Below are 25819 nucleotides of genomic sequence, written 5' to 3' on the forward strand. Positions count from 1 at the left end.
TCCTGCTCAGAGCCTTTGTATCTTATGTTCCTTCACCCTGGAGTGTTCTTCACCAGGTATTCAGATGACTCACTCCCTCATTTCTTCTTCTTTTAGATGTTGCCTCGACAGAGAGGTCTTTCCCTGTATTAGTATTCTCTTCCCCGACATGCTAATAACACTCATCACTACCTAACATCATGTTATATATTTGTCTGTCTTCCTTCCCTTGAATCATGAGGGCAGGGACTGTGTTTTGTTCAGTGATGTGTTCCTGTGATGATGTGTGACACAGAGGAAGTGCCCAAGTCTTTGCTGAATAAATGAACCCAGATACCTCAAGCTCAGTTAGTCTTAAACTCATTATTCTACCATCTCCCTTTTTCTTCAGATGAAACTCTCCCTTTCCGTTGCTGTTTATCCTGCCATAATAGCTCCAGACTCTTTTTTTCCACTGCTGTATGCTTTAGTTTGGGCCCTCAGCATCTTCTCCTGGAACTATTATAGAGACTTCTTAACTGGTTTCCCCACCTTTAGACTGTCCCATACCTGCCACTCAAGATGTCTCTCAAAGACAGATCGAACACCAGGAGTGAACTGTAAAGTAAGCTGTGGACTTTGGGTGATTATGATGTGTCAGTTTAGGTTCCCCCTTGGTAGCAAATGTACCACTGTGGTGAGTGGTGTTGATAAAGGGGAGGCTGTGCGTGTGGTGGGGGAGGGGTGTGTGGGAGGCCTCTGCACCTCCCTATTTTATGATAAACGTAAAACTGCTCTAAAAGAATAAATCCGTTCTTTTTGAAAACATTTTTTTAAAAAATTGATCCTGTCATTCTCCAATCTAAAAGTCTCAGTGGTTCTCTGTTGCGTGTGGTCAGAGTTCCTTAGGCTGACATATAAGGCCTTTTGTAATGGTGATTCTCAAGTTAACTTTCTATATTGTTCACCCCCTGCTTTTACACCTTATTTTTCAGCCACAATGAATTTATCTGGCACAAGCGTACCATACTTTTTTATGCTCTGAGTGTTTGAACATGGGTGGGAAGCCCTTTCCCTCACTTATTATATGAGATTCTTCTTGACTGTCCTCTGTTTGCCACTCTGGCCCCATTTCGTTTGTCCATTTTAGTGCTTTATAATAATATGCTGATACTATTTGATATGTTTGTCTGTCCCACAAGGCTGGCTGTATTCCAGTCTTTTGGGTGACTGGCATGGAGACCAGCATAGTGTTTGAGTTATATTGAAAGTGGTTTTAAGATATTTGGGTTCTTCAGGTTTGCCAGCTTGGTGCTTTTGAAGGTAAACATTAAAGAGAAACAAGTGGAATCTCAAGGCTGTATGCACACCAGGAAATAGAAGATTTATCTTTTCTTCTAAAAGAGAAGCAGTCTTCTGCAGTTTCTCCAGCCTGTGGGGGAAAAAAGAATAACAAGGTGTAGCTATAAGTTTATAAGATCAATTTAAGAAGAAAAATCTGAATTCACCCTCCTTATTCTGACCATGTCATGACTGCTCACAGCGGTGAGTCAGATCTGGGAATCAGTCTTAGCTCCAGGAATCCTGGAGAGTGTTTTTAACCAGACTTGTTTAGTTTATTGTGTTTGTACATCAGTGCTCATGCCTTCAGCAGCTTTCTAAGCAGGGGACTAAATGACCCATAGTCCTATTTATACATCTGCTGTTTCATTGTTTCTGCCTCTTCCATGTATTAAAATAATATCCTCTGATTATTTAGCACTTATCGTGTGCCAGTTGTATAGTACACTAGTTGATAGTACAGTATCTTTGGAAAGAATTATCACCATTTTACAGGTAAGAAAAAGATGGGTCAAAGCATCGTCATGAGTTACCCGTGTTCAGTAAGCAGTGGTAGAGGCTGGATTCAGACCATTGCCAGCTTGCCTTCAAAGCCCCACGTTCTTTCTTTGCCATGTTGGTACTATGCCTGGCTTTAGACATCTTTCCCTACCCTTTTATTTATTTGGTGAACAAGCACTGAGTGAAAACTTGAGCTGTGCTGTGATTAACGGCAAGATTCTAGTACATGGGCTTTGTGGAATCTTTGCCTGTTCAGGGACCTGTTTCATTTGCCTCCTTGTTCTAAGCTATGTTTTAGAAAGGTGAACTCATAGTTGTTTGGCCTGTGGAAAGATTTTTATTTCAATGATTGGCATTTGTATTTTACAGTGTTTTGTTTTGTTTTTTTAAAAAGTTTTGCCTTGGAAAATTATAAACATACACATGAAAAAGAGAATAGTTTAAGGAGCCCTTATGTACCCATTACAGTTCTCAGCATTTTGCCAGAATTATTTCATCTGTTTGCCCCATGCCATTGTTACACCTAACAAACTGAAAATAGGTCCTTAAGTTATAATGGATTTTTGGACAGGGAGATATTTGGCATGTATTTCACTGGTAATCATGGAACAAATTAGTGACTTGCAGCTCTTGCAGCTGAGGAAATGAGAATCTTATTTCCAGCCAACAAGATTTGAACAAAATACTTTCTTTGATGAATTTGGTGTGTGAGAGGACTAGGAGAATTGGGCCAGTGTATTTAAATCTCTTTTAAAAGCCATGTCTAAAATGTAATGTTTTGCTAATGTTTGTTTTAGACTACAGTAGTTCAAGAATGAAGTGCATTTTTAAAATATATGTATAAAATCAGTGTCAGTATTTTCTGCTCAGGTTTGTTTTTGTTTGTTTTTAATGGTTCTTCAGGTTTTAATGTCTGGTTTATCAATCTTTTTAACGTAGCTCAGATTAGTCAATCTCTTTTTGTCAGTAGTCTCTTAAGGGTCTTACTTAGAGGAACTCCATGAAAATACTTGACACACATATTATTGTTACTTATTATACGTAAAGCCTGGATATAGGAAAAATGGTAACATAAATTTAAGTTGTAAAAATTTTCTTACCCAGCCTTCTCTGACACTTCTTTTCCCCCATTACTATTTTCCTCACAGCAAATCTTAGGAATGTTGCTGAGCTTCTAACGCAGCTGACTTGAAATGATAGCAAGAGAGTACATGATTATTAGATGCTTAAAATGACATATAGATAATGACTTTGTTCAAATGATCATACTAGTTATCCATAGTTACTTTGTTTATAAATTTGAAATAGTAATAGGTGGACCTTTAGGTTACATTAGATTAATAACAGAAGTAACTTCTTATACTTCTTATAGTTTTTCCACGTCAGTTGGTTATTTCCCTCCCTTGCAGCTTAGTCAGCTAAACCAGCTGACAAATAGGGAAACTAGTTAGTTGAGGATCTCTGGTTACCATTGAAAATGAAAATTAACTGATAGTGAGATTACTCACATCTTCTTTTCTAGCCGTTTATATAATGATATAATGAAAAGATTTTTGTTCTTTTAGAGTCCCCCTTCTAATTAATAATTACACCAAAGGTTTTAAACTGCCTGAATCACTTAAGATGAAGTTCTATATGAACATATTTTTATATACACTAAACTTTCTTTGTTTTGTTTCCAAAATAAGGCAGTAGTGATTCTTTCAGAATCTTTATTTTGGACCCTAGCTTACCTCTTTGAAGGTTTAGAAGTATAGTAAGTGGTGTATTTTGTGTTACAGCAGCCAGGCATGGCATTATAGTACGTTATATCCTTTCATCTCTGCAACCACATGGGGAGAACGTATTGGCTTTACTCAGATTTTACACGGGGAAACAGAGGGTCAGGAGATTCAGTTGAGTAGTCTGAGAAGAAATAGCATAACCAGTCTTAGAAGGGTGTCTGACGCCAGTGCCAGGTGATCTGTAAATGGGGGAATGAAGAAAAATAAGAAAGAAAAATCGAAGCTTCGAAGAAGGAGAGAAATTAGGCTATCTTAGGGTGATATTATTTTAATGCCTGAAACTTATATATCTTTTATAGTTCATAAACTGCTTTTGATTCTCACCACAATCCTATAAGATAGCATGGCAGATATTGTACAGGTGAGGAAACTGAGGTCTGAGGAGTAAGTGTAGGAAAAAGACATAGGTCTTCTGACCCTCACCCAGGGGTCTAATTCTAAGCAAATGGTCAAGGACGAGTCTAACAGAGTGGTTCTCAGCGCTGGTTGCACATCTGAATCTCCTCAGGGGGTTGGGAAGATATTGGTGCCTGAGCCACATCATCAGAGATTCTCACTTAATGGATCTGAGGTGAGACTTGGTCTTTGGTATTTTTATGATTCTGTTATAAGGTCAGGATTAAGAGACCACCCCTCTGATGGAAAGTCTGGTAGTCTGAAAGTTGAAACCTGAGGGTTCTATGGTACTTTGGGCAAGATTGCTTGAATAAGAATAGATATTCACATTCTGCCTGCCTAAGAGTTATTGAAAATAGAAAGGGGGAATTTTTATAAAAGCCCATTGAAAATACAAAAAAGGACAGAACAACATAGCTCCATGATCATTGTCATTAACACTGGGGAAACAGCAAAGATGTGGCTTTGTTTAGTTTTTAGTTCTGGTATCCAAAATAACTGTCACTACCGTGTATGCATATAATAAAATAATATTAAAGTTTATTTCATTTCTAATTGGGTTCCTTTCATGAATCTCAGGACAATATACAAATTTAAATCAAACCTAGTGATTACAAAAGGATACAATTGAAAATAGCAGCAAGGATTATGTCTTTATATCTTTATCCCTGGTAACTAACATAATACTTCCCACATAGGAGGTTCCTGTTAAATAATAAATTAATGAACTGAACAGATTCTGTGAAGTTGCATGAGGTTATTGTAAAACATATTAACGTGATTTTATGACACACAAATGTGGAATTAATACTTAGAGCAATTTTATAATTGTTAATACTGTACTTTATCTCAATACCATCTGTTTTCTTTCAGGACCTATATAAATCAGCCTTCTTTTATTTTGAAGGAACATTTTACAATGATAAAAGATACCCTGAATGCAGAGATTTGAGCAGGTATAACTTTCCAAAAATCCTAAAGTCTTTCCTGTTTCTCGTTGTCAAAATAGGGTTATCACCACAAATTCTATTATTGGTCTCTTAAGAATCTTTGCCAAGGAATTATTTTGTTAGATTGTTTTTTGTTTGTTTTGGGGTTAAAAAGTATCCCTCAATTTTTAAAATATTTTCAAAGTTATCTGGTTGGCCTAGGTTATAGTAAGTTAATCAAATTTTTACCCCAAGAAGAAAATTTTCTTACCAAAGACATACATAGACCATTTCAAGATCTTTGCCAGCTATCTAGAATTATTTTTTAAATGTATTATCTGCTGTTTCAGAAATTATAGTAAATCTTGTGTTGAGCCTTAGATACATCTGAAAAAAAAGATTAAATCCCACTTAAACACTTTATTAATCTCTGTTCTTCATGTTTAGGTGATAGTAAATTAATCTTTCACTATTTTTTTCTGCTTGTCCAATGTATACTGTTTGGAGTGGATATGTGTATGTAAGGTTGCTTATGTATATAACATGAAAAATCTATGTCTGACATCATGTTATCTACATAAAAGTATTACCACACTTTTATTATTGGCATCCTGGCAAATAGAGTATATATGTATATTTTTTCTGAGTGTTTATGTAAACTCTTTCATTATAGCCATTTGTATCTATATTCTAATGCAGCAGTTCTCAGACTTGGCCTCCGCACTCCTTTATACTGTAAATAATTGACTCCAAAGAGCTTTTGTTTATGTGGGTTATAGCTGTAAATATTCACTGTATTAGAAATTGAAACTAAGAAATATTTTAAAATATTAACTTAATTTAAATAGTCAAGTTACAGTTACCATTAATAACAATTTTGTGAAAAATAACTTCCAGAACAAAATAAAATAGTGAGAAGAGTGACGTTGTTATACATTTTCCATTCAGTCTGAAGTGATAACGCACATCACATAGCCTCCAGAAAATTGGTGTTTATGAGGGAATAAGAATTGAAAAGAGTTTTAAGATTACCGTAAAGATAAATTTTGACCTCACAAACCTCTGTGGGAGTCTCAGGACCTTACTTTGAGAACGGCTGCTCTAATGGATACAGAAAAATTCAGAGTTCCTTCCTACTTGCAACATGTGTCAGCCACTCTGGTTTTCATTTCAAGTTGGTAGCTGTCCAGTTAATTCGGTGAGCCGGCTTTTGTGAAACATGCAGTTGCAAACCGCTTGGAGCAGTGATACATCCTTACCGTTTTCCTCCTCAGAACCATCATTGAGTGGTCAGAGTCCCATGATAGAGGCTATGGAAAGTTTCAGACTGCTAAGATGGAAGATTTCACCTTCAATGACTTGTGTATTAAACTGGGTTTTCCGTACTTATACTGTCACCAGGGAGACTGTGAACACGTTGTTGTCATTACTGACATAAGGTAAGTGGTAGAACTCAGAACATTTTGTTATTTGTCCTGTTTTCCTTTTCTTTATTTCACAGTATAAAAGCACAGGTAGTTTTGTTTGTTTGAAATAAGAGGAATAAAAGTAATCATCACTGCAGTTTCGTTCAGGAGCAGCAAAAATAACTGCTTGCTATGCAGTGACCAACTCTGCATCCATTTGCATCTTCTATTGTCTGTCTTTCGGAAAATCTGTAATAATTACTTCAGTGATTAACCAGTGTGAGCCATTTGAAATGGTAGAATATGCCAAAAACCAAGAAAAATAACTGAAGCTTCTCCTTTGCCTGAGGACAGTGTTTGACTTCTGTGAGTCTCCATGGGCCCCTTCCTCCATTAAAAAATATTAAAAATTATATTTTATGACAGTGCTGGTATAAAGACAAACAATACAGGCTGGATTTTTATTATAAAAAAAGAAATACTTTACTGTTTATTAAGGGGTTAAAAATCTGTAAATAAAAGTAATTATCTTTGTATATTGGGCAGCTATTATTCAGGTAATAGTCATCCACTTTGTATATCAGATAGGCCCTTTGCTTTGCAAATCTGCAGCTATATTTCTAGGTTTCTTCTCTTTTTGCCAAAATTTGAAGGAGGTAAAAGGGAACTGGGGGAAGAGAAGAGTAATTCTAATATTTGACAAATATGAAGGCTTAATGCTTTGATAAAGATTTAGAGTGGTCAGGAATGAAATAGTCTAAAATGAGATTTAGGGATTAGTTATAAATTTTGTATAGCTGGTACCTCTAATGAATAAGGCTATTCATTTCCTTATTTAGGAAATCTCAATTTATGAAAGACCACTATATAGGAATAAGCCCTGCTCTATCCTTGGCTTGATTTTTTCTGAGAGACGATTCAGATTTTTTTATGGAGCAATGATATACTCATTCTGATGGTTTTAGAAAGTCCCTGCTTCCACTTTTTTGGGGTTTTAGTGACTGGTCTCTAAAAATTTACCTCCCATGCCCTCATTCTCAGGAAGCTACCAGAAGTACTTTACACAAAGAGTAAACCTTGAAAAAGGAACACATGGAATGCAAAGCAGAATAGATAAGACATAAAAGGAACTCTCAGAATGATTGGAAAGGGAAGTCCCAGAATGATGGCTGTAGAACAGACCTAGAGAACAGCTTAGTCCAGAGATTGGAGCAGGACAGGGGACGAAGGAAGCATGTCCTGAGACTCCTAGACCTCCCGTTGGCGTGTAGCCCATTTGGAAAGCATGTTTACCATTCTGTCAGCAAATAGGGAACTGAATTAGTGACAGGTACACTGAAACCTAAGCAAATGCAAACATGAGAGAATTAGTAGCTAGAAAACAAAAGTGTTACACAGTAAAATGAACCTATAGTCAATTCTGTGGTTTAGGGGGATGTTTAATTCATTTGTCATAATTTAAACATTAAATATCTATTTAACCAAAGTTTAGTAGTTCTGCAGAGGGATGTTGAGGAGCTAAATTAAAAAGAGGCAGTTAAAAGAATGGAAAACAGTTGCCTCTAGGGAAGAATTGATGAAGCAAGAGCCAGGAGAGCTCATAAACCTCATAGATTTATATGACTTAAAATTATTTAGGTTTACTTCTTTGATAAAGTGTTAAGTTTTTATAAAATGTTCTGCTTGCTCTTCACTCAAATGAGGGGGAGTGTGCCTCAGTATAAGCATAAGATGGAAGACAGTCGACTTTTTTCTGGTGATCTGAGTCTCCTTACATTTCTTACAGTGTAGGCATATTGCTGTACAGTGTCATTCCTTAAATTCAAGGCAACTTGGAAAAACAATTTACACTTGTTAAGCATTTGCACTGTAGGACTTTCCTAAGGAGTTTTTTAATGTAATTGACTACAAGTAATTTTTATCTTACAGGAGGATTTAATCATTCAGTGCCATTCCATAGTTTAATAGTTGGTAAACTATTAAAAGTTTATTAATCATTTTCTGATGGTGAAGTTAATATATTGCTACCCTTTCTTACTAAAAAAAAAGAAAAATCAAATTTTATAATTATCAGGGGCCTTTAAAATACTGTTGTGCATTCCATTCATTTTTCAGATGAAGAATCTGGGGTCCAGCATGGTTAATGGATTTATCCAAACCCACTAAGCTGATTAGTGGCATAGTGAGAACTGACTCCCACTTAAAATTTCTGAATTCTGACACCTAAAACTAAAGTCCTACCAATTCACATTATAACGGAAGCCAGATTTGGATTTTAATGAGAGCTCTTTTAATAAAAGAAGACCCATGTTTGTAACACAAAACCACTTAATCTAGGTAAAATAGCACTGAGTACACTTGCTCAGACTGTGTACTACGTGTTGAGCAAAGCAGGGATTCTCTGAAGGAGTACATTCAAGAAATGCTGCCTACAGTATTTCCCTCTTAAGAGTCATAGTGCACATGGCCATAAAGGGATTTGGGAAGTTTCCCAGGAAAGAAAACATTGTTTAATCCCAAATGCTCTTTTGGAGAAAGTGTTTTGTGGAACACAATAAATTGAAAAATATACCTACCGTGTTCTTAATTTTGAGGTAAGGATATATTTCATTACGGATCACAAAAATTTGCACTACAATATCATCATTTATTTTTTCATGTACAAAAGGCTTGTGCATCATAATGACTGCCTGGATAGGACACTCTATCCCCTTCTTATCAAGAAGCATTGGCTCTGGACCAGAAAATGTTTTGTTTGTAAAATGTACACAGCTAGGTAAGTGATTCTGTTTTTTTCCTTGAAAAGTATTGGTCTTCAACAGTCAAGTACTTTAGATTTTTGGTATTTCAGTTTTTTTCTGTTTTGAATTGAGGATTTACACTCTGGAATATGAATAATATAAAGGGTTTTATCTAGTACGAAAGCAGTACAAACAGTAGTACAAATCAGTTTAGTAGGTTAGAGCCATGTTTTAGACAATAAGGAATTATGTATAATGGAAGTCCAGGGATTAGGTCAAACTTTAGTTTGGTTGATAATTTATGCTGGATGATGTATGTCATCAGGGAGCCATATTCTTTCTGCCTCTTGTTAGCAGTTTACAAAATTGGCTTCATCCACAGCTTCTCGATGATAAAAATAACACTGCATCTCATTTTTAATGAGGTCAAAATATGGTTTCATAAAATTTTGTGGTTTTGCATGTTTAGATTTTGTTTTAACTGTGGCTCAGGGTCAAAAAGCCATTTAGACGAAAACGGAAGAATTTAGTGTCATCAGTTTGTTTTGGGTTCCCCACCACAGTGTTTTGTTTTTGTTTTTGTTTTTTTAAAGTAACTCTCCCTGGCTTGGCTCTACTTTTTTTTTTTTTTTTAAAGTTTAATTTTTATTTATTTATTGATCTATCCATGGGTGTGTTGGGTCTTCGTTTCTGTGTGAGGGCTTTCTCCAGTTGTGGCAGGTGGGGGCCACTCCTCATCACGGTGCGCAGGCCTCTCACCATCGCGGCCTCTCTTGTTGCGGAGCACAGGCTCCAGACACGCAGGCTCAGCAATTGTGGCTCACGGGCCTAGCCGCTCCGCGGCACGCAGGATCCCCCCAGACCAGGGCCCGAACCCCTGTCCCCTGCACCGGCAGGGAGACTCCCAACCACTGCGCCACCAGGGAAGCCCTTTTTTTTTTTTTTAAACATCTTTATTGGAGTATAATTGCTTTACAATGGTATGTTAGTTTCTGCTGTATAACAAAGTGAGTCAGCTATACATACACATATATCCCCATATCTCCTCCCTCTTGCGTCTCGCTCCCACCCTCCCTATCCCACCCCTCTAGGTGGTAACAAAGCACTGAGCTGATCTCCCTGGGCTATGCAGCTGCTTCCCACTAGCTGTCTATTTTACATTTGGTAGTGTATATGTATGTCCATGCCACTCTCTTACTTCATCCCAGCTTACCCTTCGCCCTCCCCGTGTCCTTAAGTCCATTCTCTACATCTGTGTCTTTATTTCTATCCTGCCCCTAGGTTCTTCAGAACCTTTTTGTTTTGTTTTGTTTTTAAGATTCCATATATATGTGTTAGGCGTACGGTATTTATTTTTCTCTTTCTGACTTAGTTCACTCTGTATGACAGACTCTGGGTCCATCCACCTCACTACAAATAACTCAGTTTCGTTTCTTTTTATGGCTGAGTAATATTCCATGTATATATGTGCCACATCTTCTTTATCCGTTCATCTGTTGATGGACACTTAGGTTGCTTCCATGTCCTGGCTATTGTAAATAGAGCTGCAATGAACATTGTGGTACATGATGCTTTTTGAATTATGGTTTTCTCAGGGTGTATGCCCAGTAGTGGGATTGCTGGGTCGTATGGTAGTTCTGTTGTTAGTTTTTTAAGGAACCTCCATACTGTTCTCCATAATGGCTGTATCAATTTACATTCCCACCAACAGTGCAGGAGGGTTCCTTTTACTCCACCACACCCTCTCCAGCATTTTTTGTTTGTAGATTTTTTGATGATGGCCATTCTGACCGGTGTGAGGTGATACCTCATTGTAGTTTTGGTTTGCAGTTCTCTAGTGATTAGTGATGTTGAGCATCCTTTCATGTGTTTGTTGGCTATCTGTATACCTTCTTTGGAGAAATGTCTATTTAGGTCTTCTGCCCACTTTTGGATTGGGTTGTTTGTTTTTTTGATATTGAGCTGCATGAGCTGCTTGTAAATTTTGGAGATTAATCCTTTGTCAGTTGCTTCATTTGCAAATATTTTCTCCCATTCTGAGGGTTGTCTTTTCGTCTTGTTTATGGTTTCCTTTGCTGTGCAAAAGCTTTTAAGTTTCATTAGGTCCCATTTGTTTATTTTTGTTTTTATTTCCATTTCTCTAGGAGGTGGGTCAAAAAGAATCTTGCTGTGATTTATGTCATAGAGTGTTCTGCCTATGTTTTCCTCTAAGAGTTTGATAGTGTCTGGCCTTACACTTAGGTCTTTAATCCATTTTGAGTTTATTTTTGTGTATGGTGTTAGGGAGTGTTCTAATTTCATTCTTTTCCATGTAGCTGTCCAGTTTTCCCAGCACCAGTTATTGAAGAGGCTGTCTTTTCTCCATTGTATGTTCTTGACTCCTTTATCAAAAATAAGGTGACCGTATGTGCATGGGTTTATCTCTGGGCTTTCTATCATGTTCCATTGATCTATATTTCTGTTTTTGTGCCAGTACCATACTGTCTTGATTACTGTAGCTTTGTAGTATAGTCTGAAGTCTGGGAGCCTGATTCCTCCAGCTCCGTTTTTCTTTCTCAAGATTGCTTGGGTTATTCGGGGTCTTTTGTGTTTTCATACAAATTGTTAAATATTTTGTTCTAGTTCTGTGAAAAATGCCATTGGTAGTTTGATAGGGATTGCATTGAATCTGTAGATTGCTTTGGGTTGTATAGTCATTTTCACAATGTTGATTCTTCCAATCCAAGAACATGGTATATCTCTCCATCTGTTTGTATCATCTTTAATTTCTTTCATCGTTTTATAGTTTTCTGCATACAGGTCTTTTGTCTCCTTAGGTAGGTTTATTCCTAGGTATTTTATTCTTTTTGTTGCAGTGGTAAATGGGAGTGTTTCCTTAATTTCTCTTTCAGATTTTTTCTATTTTTTCTATTGAGATGATCATATGGTTTTCATCCTTCAATTTCTTAATATGGTGTATCACATTGATTTGCATATATTCACAATATGCTTTTCTAAATGATCAATAGGAAAACATGATAAATCAGTTATCAGATCAAAATGGAAATCAGGGGATGTCAAAACAATCCATGGGATGCAGAATTCAGATAGACTGAAAAATATCATTTTCACTTAATGTGACATTTCAGGTCAAAAACCAAAATCTCATTTGAATAATGTTGCCCATATTCCCATTTGTATATACTCTGTAACATTTTAATCCTAAATTCTAGGTTAAAAACCTGGAGTTTTTACAGTGAGGTATCACCTCACACCGGTCAGAATGGCCATCATCAAAAAATCTACAGACAATAAATGCTGGAGAGGGTGTGGAGAAAAGGGAACCCTCTTGCACTGTTGGTGGGAATGTAAGTTGATACAGCCACTATGGAGAACAGTATATGGAGGTTCCTTAAAAAACTAAAAACAGAACTACCATACGACCCAGCAATCCTCCTACTGGGCATATACCCTGAGAAAACCATAATGCAAAAAGAGTCAGGTACCACAATGTTCATTGCAGCTCTATTTACAATAGGCAGGACATGGAAGCAACCTATGTGTCCATCAACAGATGAATGGATAAAGAAGATGTGGCACATATATACAATGGAATATTACTCAGCCATAAAAAGAAACGAAATTTATTTGTAGTGAGGTGGATGGACCTAGAGTCTGTCATACAGAGTAAACTAAGTCAGAAAGAGAAAAACAAATACTGTATGCTAACATATATATGGAATCTAAAAAAAAAAAATGGTTCTGACAAACCTAGGGGCAGGACAGGAATAAAGATGCAGACGTAGAGAATGGACTTGAGGACACGGGGAGGGGGAAGGGTAAGCTGGGACCAAGTGAGAGAGTGGCATGGACTTGTACCAAATGTAAAATAGCTAGCTAGTGGAAAGCAGCTGCATAGCACAGGGAGATCAGCTGGGTGCTTTGTGACCACCTAGAGAGGTGGGAGGGAGACCCAAGAGGGAGGGGATATGGGGACATATGTATATGTATAGCAGATTTACTTTGTTATTCAGCAGAAACTAACACACCATTGTAAAGCAATTATACTCCCATAAAGATGTTAAAAAAGAAAAAAAAGCTGGAGTTTTCAAGTTAACCAGTACTAATTTACCAGTTAGAAAGATTAAGCAAAAAGTTTATCAAGTCTGTAGTATCTAATATTATGCATTTTCAAGATGGCCTATTCGAAGAAAACATTTGTGTTTATGTTAACAGTTATTTGAAGGATAGGTATGTCATGGCAAGTATGTGATGCTTTCAAGTATGGATTTACATTCTTTTCTACTTACCTTTAAGGAGAAGTCTTTCAGACAACAGTTGTCCCTTTGCCTTGTGGAGTAGTATTGGTAGTGATATGTGTGTATGTATACATGTGTATACAAAATTACATAAAGGACTGTATAAATAAGCTAAGGCAATAGTGGGAATGTTATGTATACATATTATTACAGGTCATAACTACTGCAGCATGTTAAAGCATGAAAAAGTCGATTATAATAATATACATCTTTTTTAACTACAGATGGGTGACGAACAATGACAGTTTTGCACCAGAGGACCCATGTTTCTTTTGTGATGTTTGCTTCCGAATGCTCCACTATGATTCAGAAGGCAACAAACTGGGGGAATTCCTCGCTTATCCTTATGTTGATCCTGGAACCTTTAGTTAATATCAAAATGTCAAAATGTCAAAATATCAAAATGTTAATATCAAATGTTTCTTCCAAGAAATGCCAGTGAGGAGCAGGATCCACCTGAAACAATCAGCTGAAGTTACCACCCCAGCAAAGAAAGTTCAAATCACAGGTCTTCTTATTAAGCAACTTAAATGTATTTAAATGTTTTGAAATATATTAAATTATTTTAATATTCCAAAGTATAGTTTTTATTCAGTGCTTTTTTGCCCATTTTTGAGTTGTCTCATTGATTTGTAGGAGTGCTTTATGTATCCTGAGTACAAATCCTTTGTCAGATACAAGTATTCTGGTTTTCTCCCAGTCTGTAGTATGCCTATTCACTCTTTGTCCAGAGGGCTTTTTGCTCATCTGTCATTATACATCAAGTGATGGAAGTGTTTTGAAAATTCTTTGAAGAATGTGAGCGCTACACCTTGTACCATGAGGCTTCCAAGGTAAAGATCCTTCAAATATCTGTAATAAAAATGAGGGAGAAGTTAAGAATAAAAGCAGACTATTTAATAAATACAATATTAAGAGTAGCTATTGTGTAATTTAATCTTACACTGAGCGCTTTTGTAATGTTAGGTTTTGTTTTGGTAGAAACTAGGCACACTTAACACTTCAGAAAGGCTCACTACACGAATAACGAATGTATAAAGATCTTGAGTATACACTCATACCTTCACAGAAGTAACTTAAACTGAAGCTTCATTTCTTGACCAGAAGTTTTTGGAATCACAAATGCTATTAGTTTAAAATGTATGCCAATTTAATGTTTTTATGATTTAAAGAAATAGATTTTATCTAATATGACCAATGAATGGACATGGGAAATCAAGATCCTATGGATTGCTAGCTGTGGATCACGATTCTTAGGCAATAACACACAGCATCCTGTATACAAAAACACAATTGTTTTTCTATCCCAGCTCTTCATTCTTCTGGTTACGATAGTCTAGTTATCCTATTCTCATTCTGGGCCAAAGGGCAACTTTGATAAATTCTGAGGTCTAGCTCCGTGAGAGAAAATTGTAGCTACCTATATTGAAATGTTTTCTGGAAATCTTTTTTGGTGGAAAATTTAATTCTGTTTAATACTTTTAGGAATGCTGGAAAAATATTAAACAGAATTAAACATTTTAAATGTGTTGTACTTAAATTTCACGTTCTCTCTTCTAGGTTATATTTAAATTCGGCTGAATTCCACTTTCCCTGGATGGCTAAGAACATTTACCATATAAATCAAAAACTGATGAAGCCTAAAAGACTGTGTGTTTAAAAGGTTGACAGTGAAATGTTTTATGGACTTAAATGCCACATAAGTCAATTAAGTCGATTGGTATGGTGAAGACAAGGACCTGTTTCTAGCGGTGAGCATATTCACTGATTCAGTCAATACACCAGAAAATCAGCATAAGGAAATAAGAGGTCCCTCCATGGCCGGCTGGCTGTTATTGCCTGCATGTTTACTTTCATGTTTCCAATGATGCTGAATTAGAACAGATTGAAAATCCTGCTGGAAAACCAAAGATTTATCTAATTCTTTAAAGTTCCACAGGTAAAAATGAATTTTTGCTTCCTTTATTTTTAAACTGCATTCCTTATAGGTCTTCCATTAGTATGCAAGGGTCTGTTTACTTTTATTTTCATCATTTCATATCTCAAAACAGCAAATTCCAGAAAGTGGATTGTCACAAAGCAGCATTAATCCATGCGTGGTACCAATCAATTTATTTTACTGGCAAAGAAGGCTGTCTGTTAAAACATTACTGCTATTGAAATTCTTATTTTGTTCTTCTTTGAGATTATTATTCTGCTGGTTCTTAAGGTTAACTACCTCACCGAAGTTACAAAGGCTCAGATATCCTTCTATTATCATTTCCTGGTGCTGTCTAAAGGCCTACCATATTACTCTCAGAACTTGCCAGTGTATTGCATATCAGTTATACAGGTCTCCCACTACGTTCAACTCAAAAGAAACCCCTAACTTTGAAGTAGGCATATTTAAGATGTTTTGAATCAGGGATTTTGTAGCTGTAAAATTCAGTTTTAAACACATGACAAACTACAGTCAACATTTTATCTGAAGAAGGCAAATATGAAAATGTTATGAACTTACTAATCAGCATCCTCTGTAGTTAGAAATGAATGGAATTTTGATATACTAGTGGATGGACAGGCACAAAATGATTACCTAGAAAAGCAATACCTATTTTAGGCTTCAGTATCCTTTAAGGATAATTTGACCTTTCTCCCAATCAAATTGCAGTGTCTCTGTCATCTCTAAGGTTGGAAAATTACACAGCATAAATATGTAAACACATTTTGGACTATATAGCAGCTTCTCCATTTCTTAATATGTAATTATGGGTTTGCTATTTTCAATAGATCATTTCTCTGGATAAGTTGTATTAGTGAAGCCCTCACAGAGCCCTGTAAAAGCCTTTGCTCTTGTACAGGATTAGATGGCAGACCTGATCTTGACCTGACGTCTTTAACCAGGTAAGTGTGTATGGGTACACTACAATCAATGTATCAGCAAAAACTGGATAAAATCTATCATCCTACTATTTGAAATCATTCCAGTCAAGCTGTTTCAGGTTCTCCATTTTAGATGATACATACGAAATTTCTCTAGAACAGCTGAGAAAACATGCAACAACTGATTCTGCTGAGTCATGTGTAACTTACTCTTTTAAACGTTATCTGATGGTTAAAAAAAAAAAAATCACAGAAGAGATGTTGCTTATATATATATAAAAAAAATACGTTTGGGTTGGGGCTAGCTATCTCATTTAAAGTATCTCTTACTGACTTGTTCGGCTATGTAGTTTTGGTCAAATACAAATTTAAATTGAGCCAGTGCTCCCAAAAATTGATACTGGTTTATATGACTTTTTCTTAAGAGTTCTGAGAACAGTAGTTATCTGTGAATCAACCTATGACAAAAAAATTTTTTCTTGAAATGAGGGTAAAGAGAAGGCAACAGTGTTTTAACGCTACATGAATCAACTGGCTAGAGCAAGGTCAGCCCATAAAAGTAGACATAAATAATCAGAATGCTACTATATTTCTCTCCAGCATTTGAATAGTCAGTCTGTGGTTTCTTGGTAGAACTATATAGATCCGTTGGGTCACCGAAAAAAAAGGAAGGGTAAACCAAAAGATAACATTTCCTTTATTTTTATCATTTTGAGCTTACGTTTTAGTAACCCTGTGTCCCCAAATAATACAGTTTCTATGACCAAGTATACTCTCTTGGAAGCAAATCCAGAATTCTAGCACAGTTTTATAAGTGGCAAAGAAGTAATTTACTAGCAGACTTTGATAGAAAAATTCTTTAATCAAAACAAGTTTACATGTTGACACTTATGGCTTAACTAGAATAAATCTGTCCAAATTTAAATTGTATTAAGGACCAAACAGATATAATAGCAAGAGTTCCCTCAAAACAGTGGGTCCTAGTTCCATTGTAAGACCTCTCAAAAGCAAAACTCCAATTACTGAAATGTTTCAAACTTTTCATCTATAGATGAAAACAATTACCCGAGAGGTCAAAGCATACGATGCATGTCACATGCAAACACTGGTAATTAAGCCTTTTTCCCATATTCAGTTTCTAAACATGAGAAGTGTCTTTTAAGCTACTGCAAACCACCAACTGACCTAGTATTCAAAATATCTTAGAAATGCTATCTGTTAAGTTACCCTTAAATTTTGTGTTAACCTTGGTTCACCCTGATTTAGTCCATATCCATGAATATACAGACAACTCCTTTACTTTTGTCTACTGTGTTTCCACTTTTTGCAATCCTGTCACATGTATGACATAGAAATAAAAATTCCCTTCTGGTATAGCCATGTTTTCAAATAGGTTAGTTTCCTTATATAGTATTTACTTTTATTTACTGCAAAAGCATTATGGATTGCATTTTTTCCAATTAAAAAAATACTTAGTGACTTCTTTAATGTGTGACTTTTAAAAAAATTCAGAAACTCGAGACATTTCTCAAAAATAAACTTTTATCATTTAGTTTTCAGTTTCAGCTACTAGTGCCGGTAAAGGATCTTAAATGGTTGAACCCTAAAGCCAGATTCATTCCTATATATACTCCTGCTCGCTGCAGGAAACTCATGTGACTTCACTGAATTCCCAGCCACAAAACTAAATTACCTTCAAAAGTTAACATGAGTTTTGTACCCCGTAGAACAGTTCAACGTCAGTTGGATATCTAGTTGTCATACAAAAAGGCATACAGACCACACATTGTTACAAAGCAGCAGGATAATGTAGCACAATGTAGACTGAGATTAAAATTAACTTTTGATAAAAGAAGGGAGGGAGTGAATACTTGTATAGAAGTAACATTTTATCTACTGTAAAAATGATTAACTTCTACAAAACCCACAAACAATGAAAAGACAGTCTGGTAAATCCAAGATTTGTAAAAACTATGCACAAAACCCACAGTATTTGGGAAGAGAGGAAAGGTTTATGCAAGTAGCAGTTTTAAAAATGTAACCTTTTTCTACTATCAATTACACATTAACATACACACACTAATTGAAAATATACTACAACCAATGTCTGGAAAAGCAGTTTAACATTTCCTAAAATGGACTTTCCCTCACATTTACTGTATAATGTAGCTGTTAATACTGCACAAGTACAATTAGCAATGTTTAGTCACTTTTAAACAAAGGTAAGGAGATTTCTCCCTCAAAGCAAGTTTTAAACATCAAAACCTATGCTTATAAAAATTTAAAACTTTCAGCAGTCTAAATATTTCCAATGAAAACCATTACAAACTTCTCAAATGTTCTTTATATTCCAGGTATGTCAACCTAGTTATCTAGTGTAGAATCCTTCAGAGATATTTCAGTCTCTCTCTCTTCACTGGATGGCCTAAAGAAAAGGGGGAAAGAAAGGTGTGACAACTGGGATTAGGATTTTTTTTTTCCTCAGGAGGAAAAAAGATATTAAATCTGTGCATTTGTTTTTAAAATCACCAAAAGAATTTTTTCCGTGACTTATTGTTAATTGTTATCTTTTGTTCAAAATTTTATTTTACCATGTTGTGTCTTCTTCCCAAAGTAATACGCACATCAAGCAAAATAACTCAGGGAAGCATCATGGCCCAGGCCCTTTCCCACCACTTCCAGCTTTAAAATGAATTCTCTTTAAAGAACATGAAAATGTTATATCTGTGATACCAACATATTATAAATCTTAAGAAGAGAGGGTAATATACACACGGACAAGATTTCCCTGAATTTCAGAATTAGAAAGGATGTTTGATTCCAAGTCCTTCAAGTGTACAGTGGACAAACCAAGATTTGGATAACTACGGTTACATATCTAGTTATTTTAGAGTGGGTATGACAATACAACACAGCCTATGATTCTAGATCTAATTTCTGTATCCTGTCAAAATTCAAGAAGTATGGACATGGGTCATTATTAAAGGTGCTATCAGTGGAAGAAGTCCAAGGAACTTCACATACATCACATACATCACATACATCACATACATCACAACCCACTAAAACATGTCCTCACTTTTTCTTAACGCTGGCCTCGTGGTGGTCTTTGCTTTCTTCATTGCTGTCTCCATTATGTTGTGGTTGATTACTGTCTTGAGCATCCGATCCTCCATTTAGAGTCTTTGAACCTTTATAAAGATTTCAATGGAAAAACTGTTAGAGCTTCTCATATTTTGAGATGTCTTGAAAGACCCAAAATCAAAAATAAAACATAGTCCCAAAGTTTCTAATACTGTTATTTTATTTGAAATTACATTGTAATCCTTTGGGTAGACAAGGCACAATAAGAAACAGGGTTACTACATATATCTGTCCATATAAGAAGTAGGTTACTAATCTGATTATTCCATTTGTTACTGTTATCAGGAACACGAAAGGGTGGTACAACTCTTTGGAGCATTATGATTTATTCTAGTTATTAGAAAAAGCAATGTGAATCACAGTAAAATTTTGTATTTAACAACAAAACGTGGCAAAATAGTTAATTAACATGATTTCGTCTCTTACGACAAAATGATGAGGGCTTCCCTGTAAATATTATTTCATTAACAAATCTCTAAGGAGACCTATATCATTCCCTAATAAGTGAGTAACAAAATTCAACTCCTTCGGAACATTTTTTTCTACATTAAGCAGTTGCTGCTAAGATGTTTTAGTACCGTGGAATTGGGGAAGCTGCTAATTTGGGGGGAAGTGGCTAATGGTACAGGCAGACCTCGATTTATTGCGCTTGACTTTGCTGTGCTTCATAGATACTGCATTTTTTTTTTTTTTTACAAATTCAACGTTTGTGGCAATCCTGCATCAAGCATGTTTATCAGCACCATTTTCCCAACAGCATTTGATCACTCCACTTCTCTGTGTCACATTTTGGTAATTCTCACAGTATTTCAAACTTTTTGACTTTTGTTATATTTGTTACAGTGATCTGTGGTCAAGTGATATTTGATGTTATTACTATGACTCACTGAAGGCTCCAGATGATTTGTTAACATTTTCTTAGCAACGAAGTATTTTTTTTTTATTAACGTATGTACACTGTTTTTTTAGACATAATCCTACTGCACACTTAATAGATTACAGTATAGGGTAAAAAACTTTTATACACCCTGGGAAACCAAAAAACTCATGTGACTCACTTTATTACAGTAGTCTGGAACCAAACCTGTGGGGTATGCCTGTAACTATGGATTCTGTTTTAAGCGTCGGTCATATATACATCCTAAAATATTTATGATTGAAATAGTGTATCTGGAATTTGCTTCAAAATAATCTTCAGGGGTGTCACAGAGAAACTTGATGGGAATATAAAAAAGCAATGCTCATGTACTGATAATTGCAGAAGCTGAGTGATGGGGACATGGGAAGTTCATTTCCCTCGACTTCTGTATAGGTTAGAAATGTTTCCTAATTTAAATGGAAAGAGAATAGCAACCACTACTACTACTAATTTAAACTTGATGAAAACTTAGGGATGAAAAAGAAACCCAGAAGCTAAGGCTGATCATGTTCTGCTAAGGGCTTTATGAGACTTTCTCATCATTTAATATAGATAAGGTATTAATAGGATTAAATATTGAAGCCATTTTTAAAAAGTAGTTCCAGCGAACAATTACCACATACCTGTTTGTTCCTTTTCTAGCTTTTTGTTTGGCCCTTTCTTCCCTTGATCTTTGGTTTTATTTGCTTCCTCATGCTGCCTTTGTTCGGCAAGAGATTTATTCAGCACTTGTGTGATCACAGAATCTCCTTCACCAACCAAAAACATGTTCTTAAACTTGTTATACAACATTGTAGACTTTTCCATGATAACCTGACTAACTTTGAATCGCCGTATCTGAGAAAACAAAACATACTCATAATTAATTTTTTAAATATGTTACTTAATGAAGTGGTGATAATGAGGAAATGTTAAAAATCTACATGACTCAAAATCACTTACTTTTTTCAGTGTTGTAATCATCTCTGTGTGTTTTTGAGCTTGCTGCATTGTGACCTGAAGTGAAGCAAGTTCATCCAAGGCCTCAATACATCTGTTCACATCCTTCATGACAAAATAGTAATTTCATAACTGTTAATTACCACAACCCATATAATCTATTTCTAGAGATTACTTTTAAAATCTCAAATAACAAGGCAGTACAAAATAACCAGTAATAGTCTGTTATCTCAAATTTACACTTATAAAATCATGTGAGAAAATAAAATATGAAGCTATAAAAGCAGCACTGTATTTTTAAATGAGGTATTAAACACTTACAAGATTATCAATTTTGAGTGAATTTTTAATTTCAGCATGTATCCTTTGAAGTCGAGAATCCATTGATGTTTCTATAAATTAAAATGTGAAACACAGTAAATAGATTTTCCAAAACCAGTATTTTTGTATAATCTAAGCAAACTATAATGGAAAGGTTTGGTAAATTTTTAAAAATGTTCTTTGTAATCTGTCTACATCATTAAGAAGTTATCTGCCATTTTTAGTATTTAGGAAACCAACATTCATCATATAAGCAAAGAATCACCATCTAGCTGCATGTTGCTAAAAAAAAAAGCAGTCTGCATCCAATAACTCCTCTTCTGCAATCCTTAAGGCACTGCTTCACCCTTACACATTTAACCGAAACTAAAAAATCCACCTGAAACCAGATTTGTCAGAAATGGTAAAACATCTAGCTTTAGGCAATGTTATAAAAATTTGACTTCATCATATATTGAGCAGTAAAATAATAAGACTCCTTAGCAAGTTCACCTGATAACACTTAAAAACAGTGCAAGGTATATAGAATCCATTAGGGATTTGAAATGTATACTTGTAGGATAAGAACATAAAATGACCAATTTCAAAACCTATACAGTTAGGTGTCTGTAAAACTTCCTTTCTGTGTAGAATACAATTTTATACATCTTAGAAAGTGAAATAACTAACCTCGCTTCTTCTCCACTTTCTTAACTTCTGGCTTCTTTCCTTCATCTTTATTCTGCCTATCAAATGTTAACACAAATATTTCAAAAACATTGGAACTTTGTGACTGGTTACCAAACGCCCACAATCCCTTATGTAAAAGTTAAAATTTTTTTTCTTTAAAATAGTCAGTGGCCTAGATCACAAGGAATTGACTATAATTTTTAGAACTCGGTAATGCCACATTAGTATTAATTAGTATAAACAACTCAAAACGTAAAAATTAACATGCTAAAGTAATCTAACAATCTAATTTTTCAGTGGCATTACAAAGAAATTTTAATGGCTGCCTCGGTGAAATTTTGTTCCAACAATACTGTGTTAAAAGACCGACTTTAGGGTCAGTGGATAAACAGGCCATAGTGGAGAGAGAATGCCTGTAAATGTTTCATGAATTCTACATCACAATTATTTTTTAAAATAGCACGTCAAAATAGACTGATTTAATTGTTCCCACATCTCCCAAGGGTAGATAATTTGAGGGGTTCAAAGTTAGTTTCAAGGTTAAATAGACTTTATAATACTACTAGATTAAAATGGAGTGGGATTTTTTTTGTGCCAATATATCAAACTTAAATGACATTCACTAACACTTACATACCATTTCACAAATGAAAAGGTACCATTTTACTGTAAATCACAAAAATAACCATTTAAAAATGAATTCTTAATCATTTCTAGTACCTTGACTTGGAATTCGGGCCCTATTATAATAAACCAATTGAAATAGACAAGAACAAAAAAATATCTAAAAATCAGGTATTTTTTAAAAAAAACTTTATTTTAAAATTTTGGTTACAGTTTCATTTTTGTTTTCTTAACAAGTCTACGGTTTAATCTCTCAGGATTAAAAAACAATTATTGATCTTCTAAAGAACTGAACAACAAAGGAATGTCAAGGGAAGGGCACAACTGCCCCATTCTCTGGGGGTATAGTAGCTACTCCAGTTTAACACCTAGCTTCAAAACAAAATGAATTTTTATATTTTCTAAATGAAATAATGTACAACCACCATCTTCATCTGAGCTTATTATAACTTTCAAACACAAAGCTTCATTTTAAGCTTGGTAAAAATCTTTTAACAGGAATGATGGCCGACCTTAATATGTAGTGTGTATCTTACAGGAAATGTTTTTTAACAATCATAACACAGTAATAATGCCATTAATGAAGTCCTCAATTTAGAATCTGGAACATTCTTCCATCAAGGGGGGGGAGGGGGAAATTCAGTCCAATGAGTCTGTCTCAAGATCTTCATCTCTTGTTTGCTCCACTTGTATTCTCTTTTCAGTAACTGGATTAATGCTTTGAGCCCAAAATGAGATATATTTTTTATTACTGTAGATTACATGTTGTTTGGCTGGGAATACAATACAATAAACTTTATTTTGCATAATGCATTTCATACAAGCTGCATCTGAAATGCTTTACAGAGCAAAACTGTCCAAGTACAAAGTTTTGTAATAACAGGAGAAGGAAAGAAAACACAAATATTAGAATTTGAGAAAGTTACATTCGGAGGACATTCAAAAAGAAATTGAAACACATAAAGATTAACTCTGAGATACTGAAGAAGGGTTGGGCTAGATTTACTAAGCAACAACTAATTTTATATCTTAATTTGGGGAGCACAATAAAGTTAAAAGCAACGAACAGTCCAACAACTTTTCAGTGAAAGGACAGGAAAGGATAGGTAACAAAAAATAACTCTAGTATTTACATAAATGGTCAAAGTCTAACATTAAAGGGAGTAACATTTCTGAGCTTTAGATCAATTTTTAAATTACTCCCTCAAGTAGCTAAAACTGCTTATATATCCTCCAAAGAAACTAAGAAAGCAGATGGTCAAACGCTATACTTATCAAGAAAGACTTTCGGCTTACAGATTTATTATATATAAAAAAAGTACAAAATTACTTAAGAATAGTTTTAAGAATTTCACTGTTTATTATTAAGTTTGTCTTAGTGACCTAGAGCATGTTTTAAAAATCACCTCCTCACTAAAACAACAAAAAAACAAAGTTTAGTCAGAATAATGCAAGACGCTTCACAAAGAAAGAAACGCTTTTCAGAGAAAGAACTCAGAAGTGACAGTCTAAAGATAACTAGGAAAACAAATGTAATAACCATATGAAGCCTAATCATCACTGGCACTGCTATTTTCCCTGTTATAAAATTAGTTTATAGAATAAACTTTTTAAAGGGGAAAAATTCCCCATGGTAAGTATATTGTCTCCAGGTATCAAAACTTCTTAGCTTGAACTTGATTTATATTGCACACATCTAATGCAAACCCTGTCAGCCTTTAAATTTTCTTTTACTGGCTTCTTGGGTTTCCAACTGTGCTTTTGTTATTTTTGCTGGTCTTTTGGGGGAGGGCTGCTGGTGGTATGACAAATGTGGGTATTTCTTTCATTCTTTCTCCACCAATTTATTATCTTTCTCTATTTAATATTATACAAGAAAATAGAGGATAAGGACATTTTCTACAAAGCCATTTAACAGTTAAGCCCTATCTGCACTTTCAGTTTAAATTAAAAATAATTCACAGGGTGATTATCTCAGTAAATTTCATCCTCTTTACTCAGAAAAGAATGAAGCCTGAAACATGATTATCATATACTGAGGACATTTTTCTAACACAATGGAAAAGTCACTTCTTTAAAAGGCTTCAGAAAGTCTGGAAAATGAGATTCTATTGTTTAAACATTTCATGCTAGCCTAAAAAAAGAAATTGAAATTTAGAAAAAGAAAATACTTACTGCTCAGTTTCCATTTGTTCCTCTTGCTTGCGTTTTCTATCTGCTGCTTCTTTCTCATGTTGGCCTTTCAGCATATTCCTTCTATGAGCAGTCTGAAAGTTTCTTCCACCTTTTCTCTTCTGTTTTATTTGAGAATTAGGATGGTTTTAGTTAACTATCAAGTCAGTGACTAATGCTTCTGTGATTACAATCTTGGGAGAAAAGAAGCAACTAGTTTTCTTAAGGGATGAATAAATTACTAATTTTAAAAAAACCCTCAGAATTACACATTGTTGCTATCTAAATTTAACTTTCCCCTTGATGATTTTGGGATTTATAATCCATTTACTGCACTTCTATAGGAATGATATGCTTTGGTTAAGATGGGTTAAAATGAAGTACCTCAGGCTATTTGCCTCTGCACTATGACTTTGACTTCAGTACCTGTTTACTGACAAGTACCTGCTCAACCTACCGAAGTTAGTTTTGGGCTCCTGAAGTACTAATAAATTAGATAAACATAAATGAAAGACCTATACAACCTGGGTCTGTAGATTTCCAAGGCTATACACAAAACTTGTGTTTTTATACAGAAAAGAACGTATAGCTTTAATGAAATTCCCAAACAACTGCTGTATTCAAATAAAGTACCACCAATAAAATGTACCCTAAATAGGCCTGAAGTATTAAGAATTTCATTGAGGTAAATAAAAAAAATCTATGTATAAATGTACCTTTTTACATCTGTCTTCACTGGTCACAACCTATCTGGCTTAATTCTCTACTTTCCTACCTTTTCTGTCAATAGGTAGGTGGGGTTACTGGAAGTTTAT

The 25819-nt window shown here is 35.0% G+C and overlaps 2 protein-coding genes across 7 annotated transcripts in view; one reads left to right on the forward strand and one right to left on the reverse strand.

The window, feature by feature from the left end:
* SNAPC3 (small nuclear RNA activating complex polypeptide 3) overlaps nucleotides 1–13935 on the forward strand; it is a 36014-nt gene extending 22079 nt beyond the window's left edge. Inside the window, exons 6-9 of the mRNA XM_068551790.1 lie at nucleotides 4854–4936; nucleotides 6184–6348; nucleotides 8984–9091; nucleotides 13579–13935. Of these exons, the coding sequence (XP_068407891.1) occupies nucleotides 4854–4936; nucleotides 6184–6348; nucleotides 8984–9091; nucleotides 13579–13726 (504 nt within the window). The 3' untranslated portion in view covers nucleotides 13727–13935. The remainder of the gene's footprint in view (nucleotides 1–4853; nucleotides 4937–6183; nucleotides 6349–8983; nucleotides 9092–13578) is intronic.
* A 21-nt stretch (nucleotides 13936–13956) lies between these two features.
* The window catches only part of PSIP1 (PC4 and SRSF1 interacting protein 1), a 75984-nt gene continuing 64121 nt past the window's right edge, over nucleotides 13957–25819 (reverse strand). For 4 of the 6 annotated variants that reach the window (XM_068551788.1, XM_068551787.1, XM_068551783.1 and 1 more), the window contains 7 exons: nucleotides 25008–25126; nucleotides 22209–22264; nucleotides 21540–21610; nucleotides 21222–21323; nucleotides 20903–21116; nucleotides 19296–19407; nucleotides 13957–14206 (listed from right to left, as the gene is read on the reverse strand). In XM_068551788.1, the coding sequence (XP_068407889.1) occupies nucleotides 14098–14206; nucleotides 19296–19407; nucleotides 20903–21116; nucleotides 21222–21323; nucleotides 21540–21610; nucleotides 22209–22264; nucleotides 25008–25126 (783 nt within the window). In that variant the 3' untranslated portion in view covers nucleotides 13957–14097. Of the gene's footprint in view, nucleotides 14207–17058; nucleotides 18642–19295; nucleotides 19408–20902; nucleotides 21117–21221; nucleotides 21324–21539; nucleotides 21611–22208; nucleotides 22265–23044; nucleotides 23551–25007; nucleotides 25127–25819 lie in introns of those variants that run through there. The other 2 variants (XM_068551786.1, XM_068551789.1) reach the window with 2 other exon arrangements.

The sequence above is a fragment of the Eschrichtius robustus genome, chromosome 10 (genome assembly GCF_028021215.1).
Source record: "Eschrichtius robustus isolate mEscRob2 chromosome 10, mEscRob2.pri, whole genome shotgun sequence".
Taxonomy (NCBI): domain Eukaryota; kingdom Metazoa; phylum Chordata; class Mammalia; order Artiodactyla; family Eschrichtiidae; genus Eschrichtius; species Eschrichtius robustus.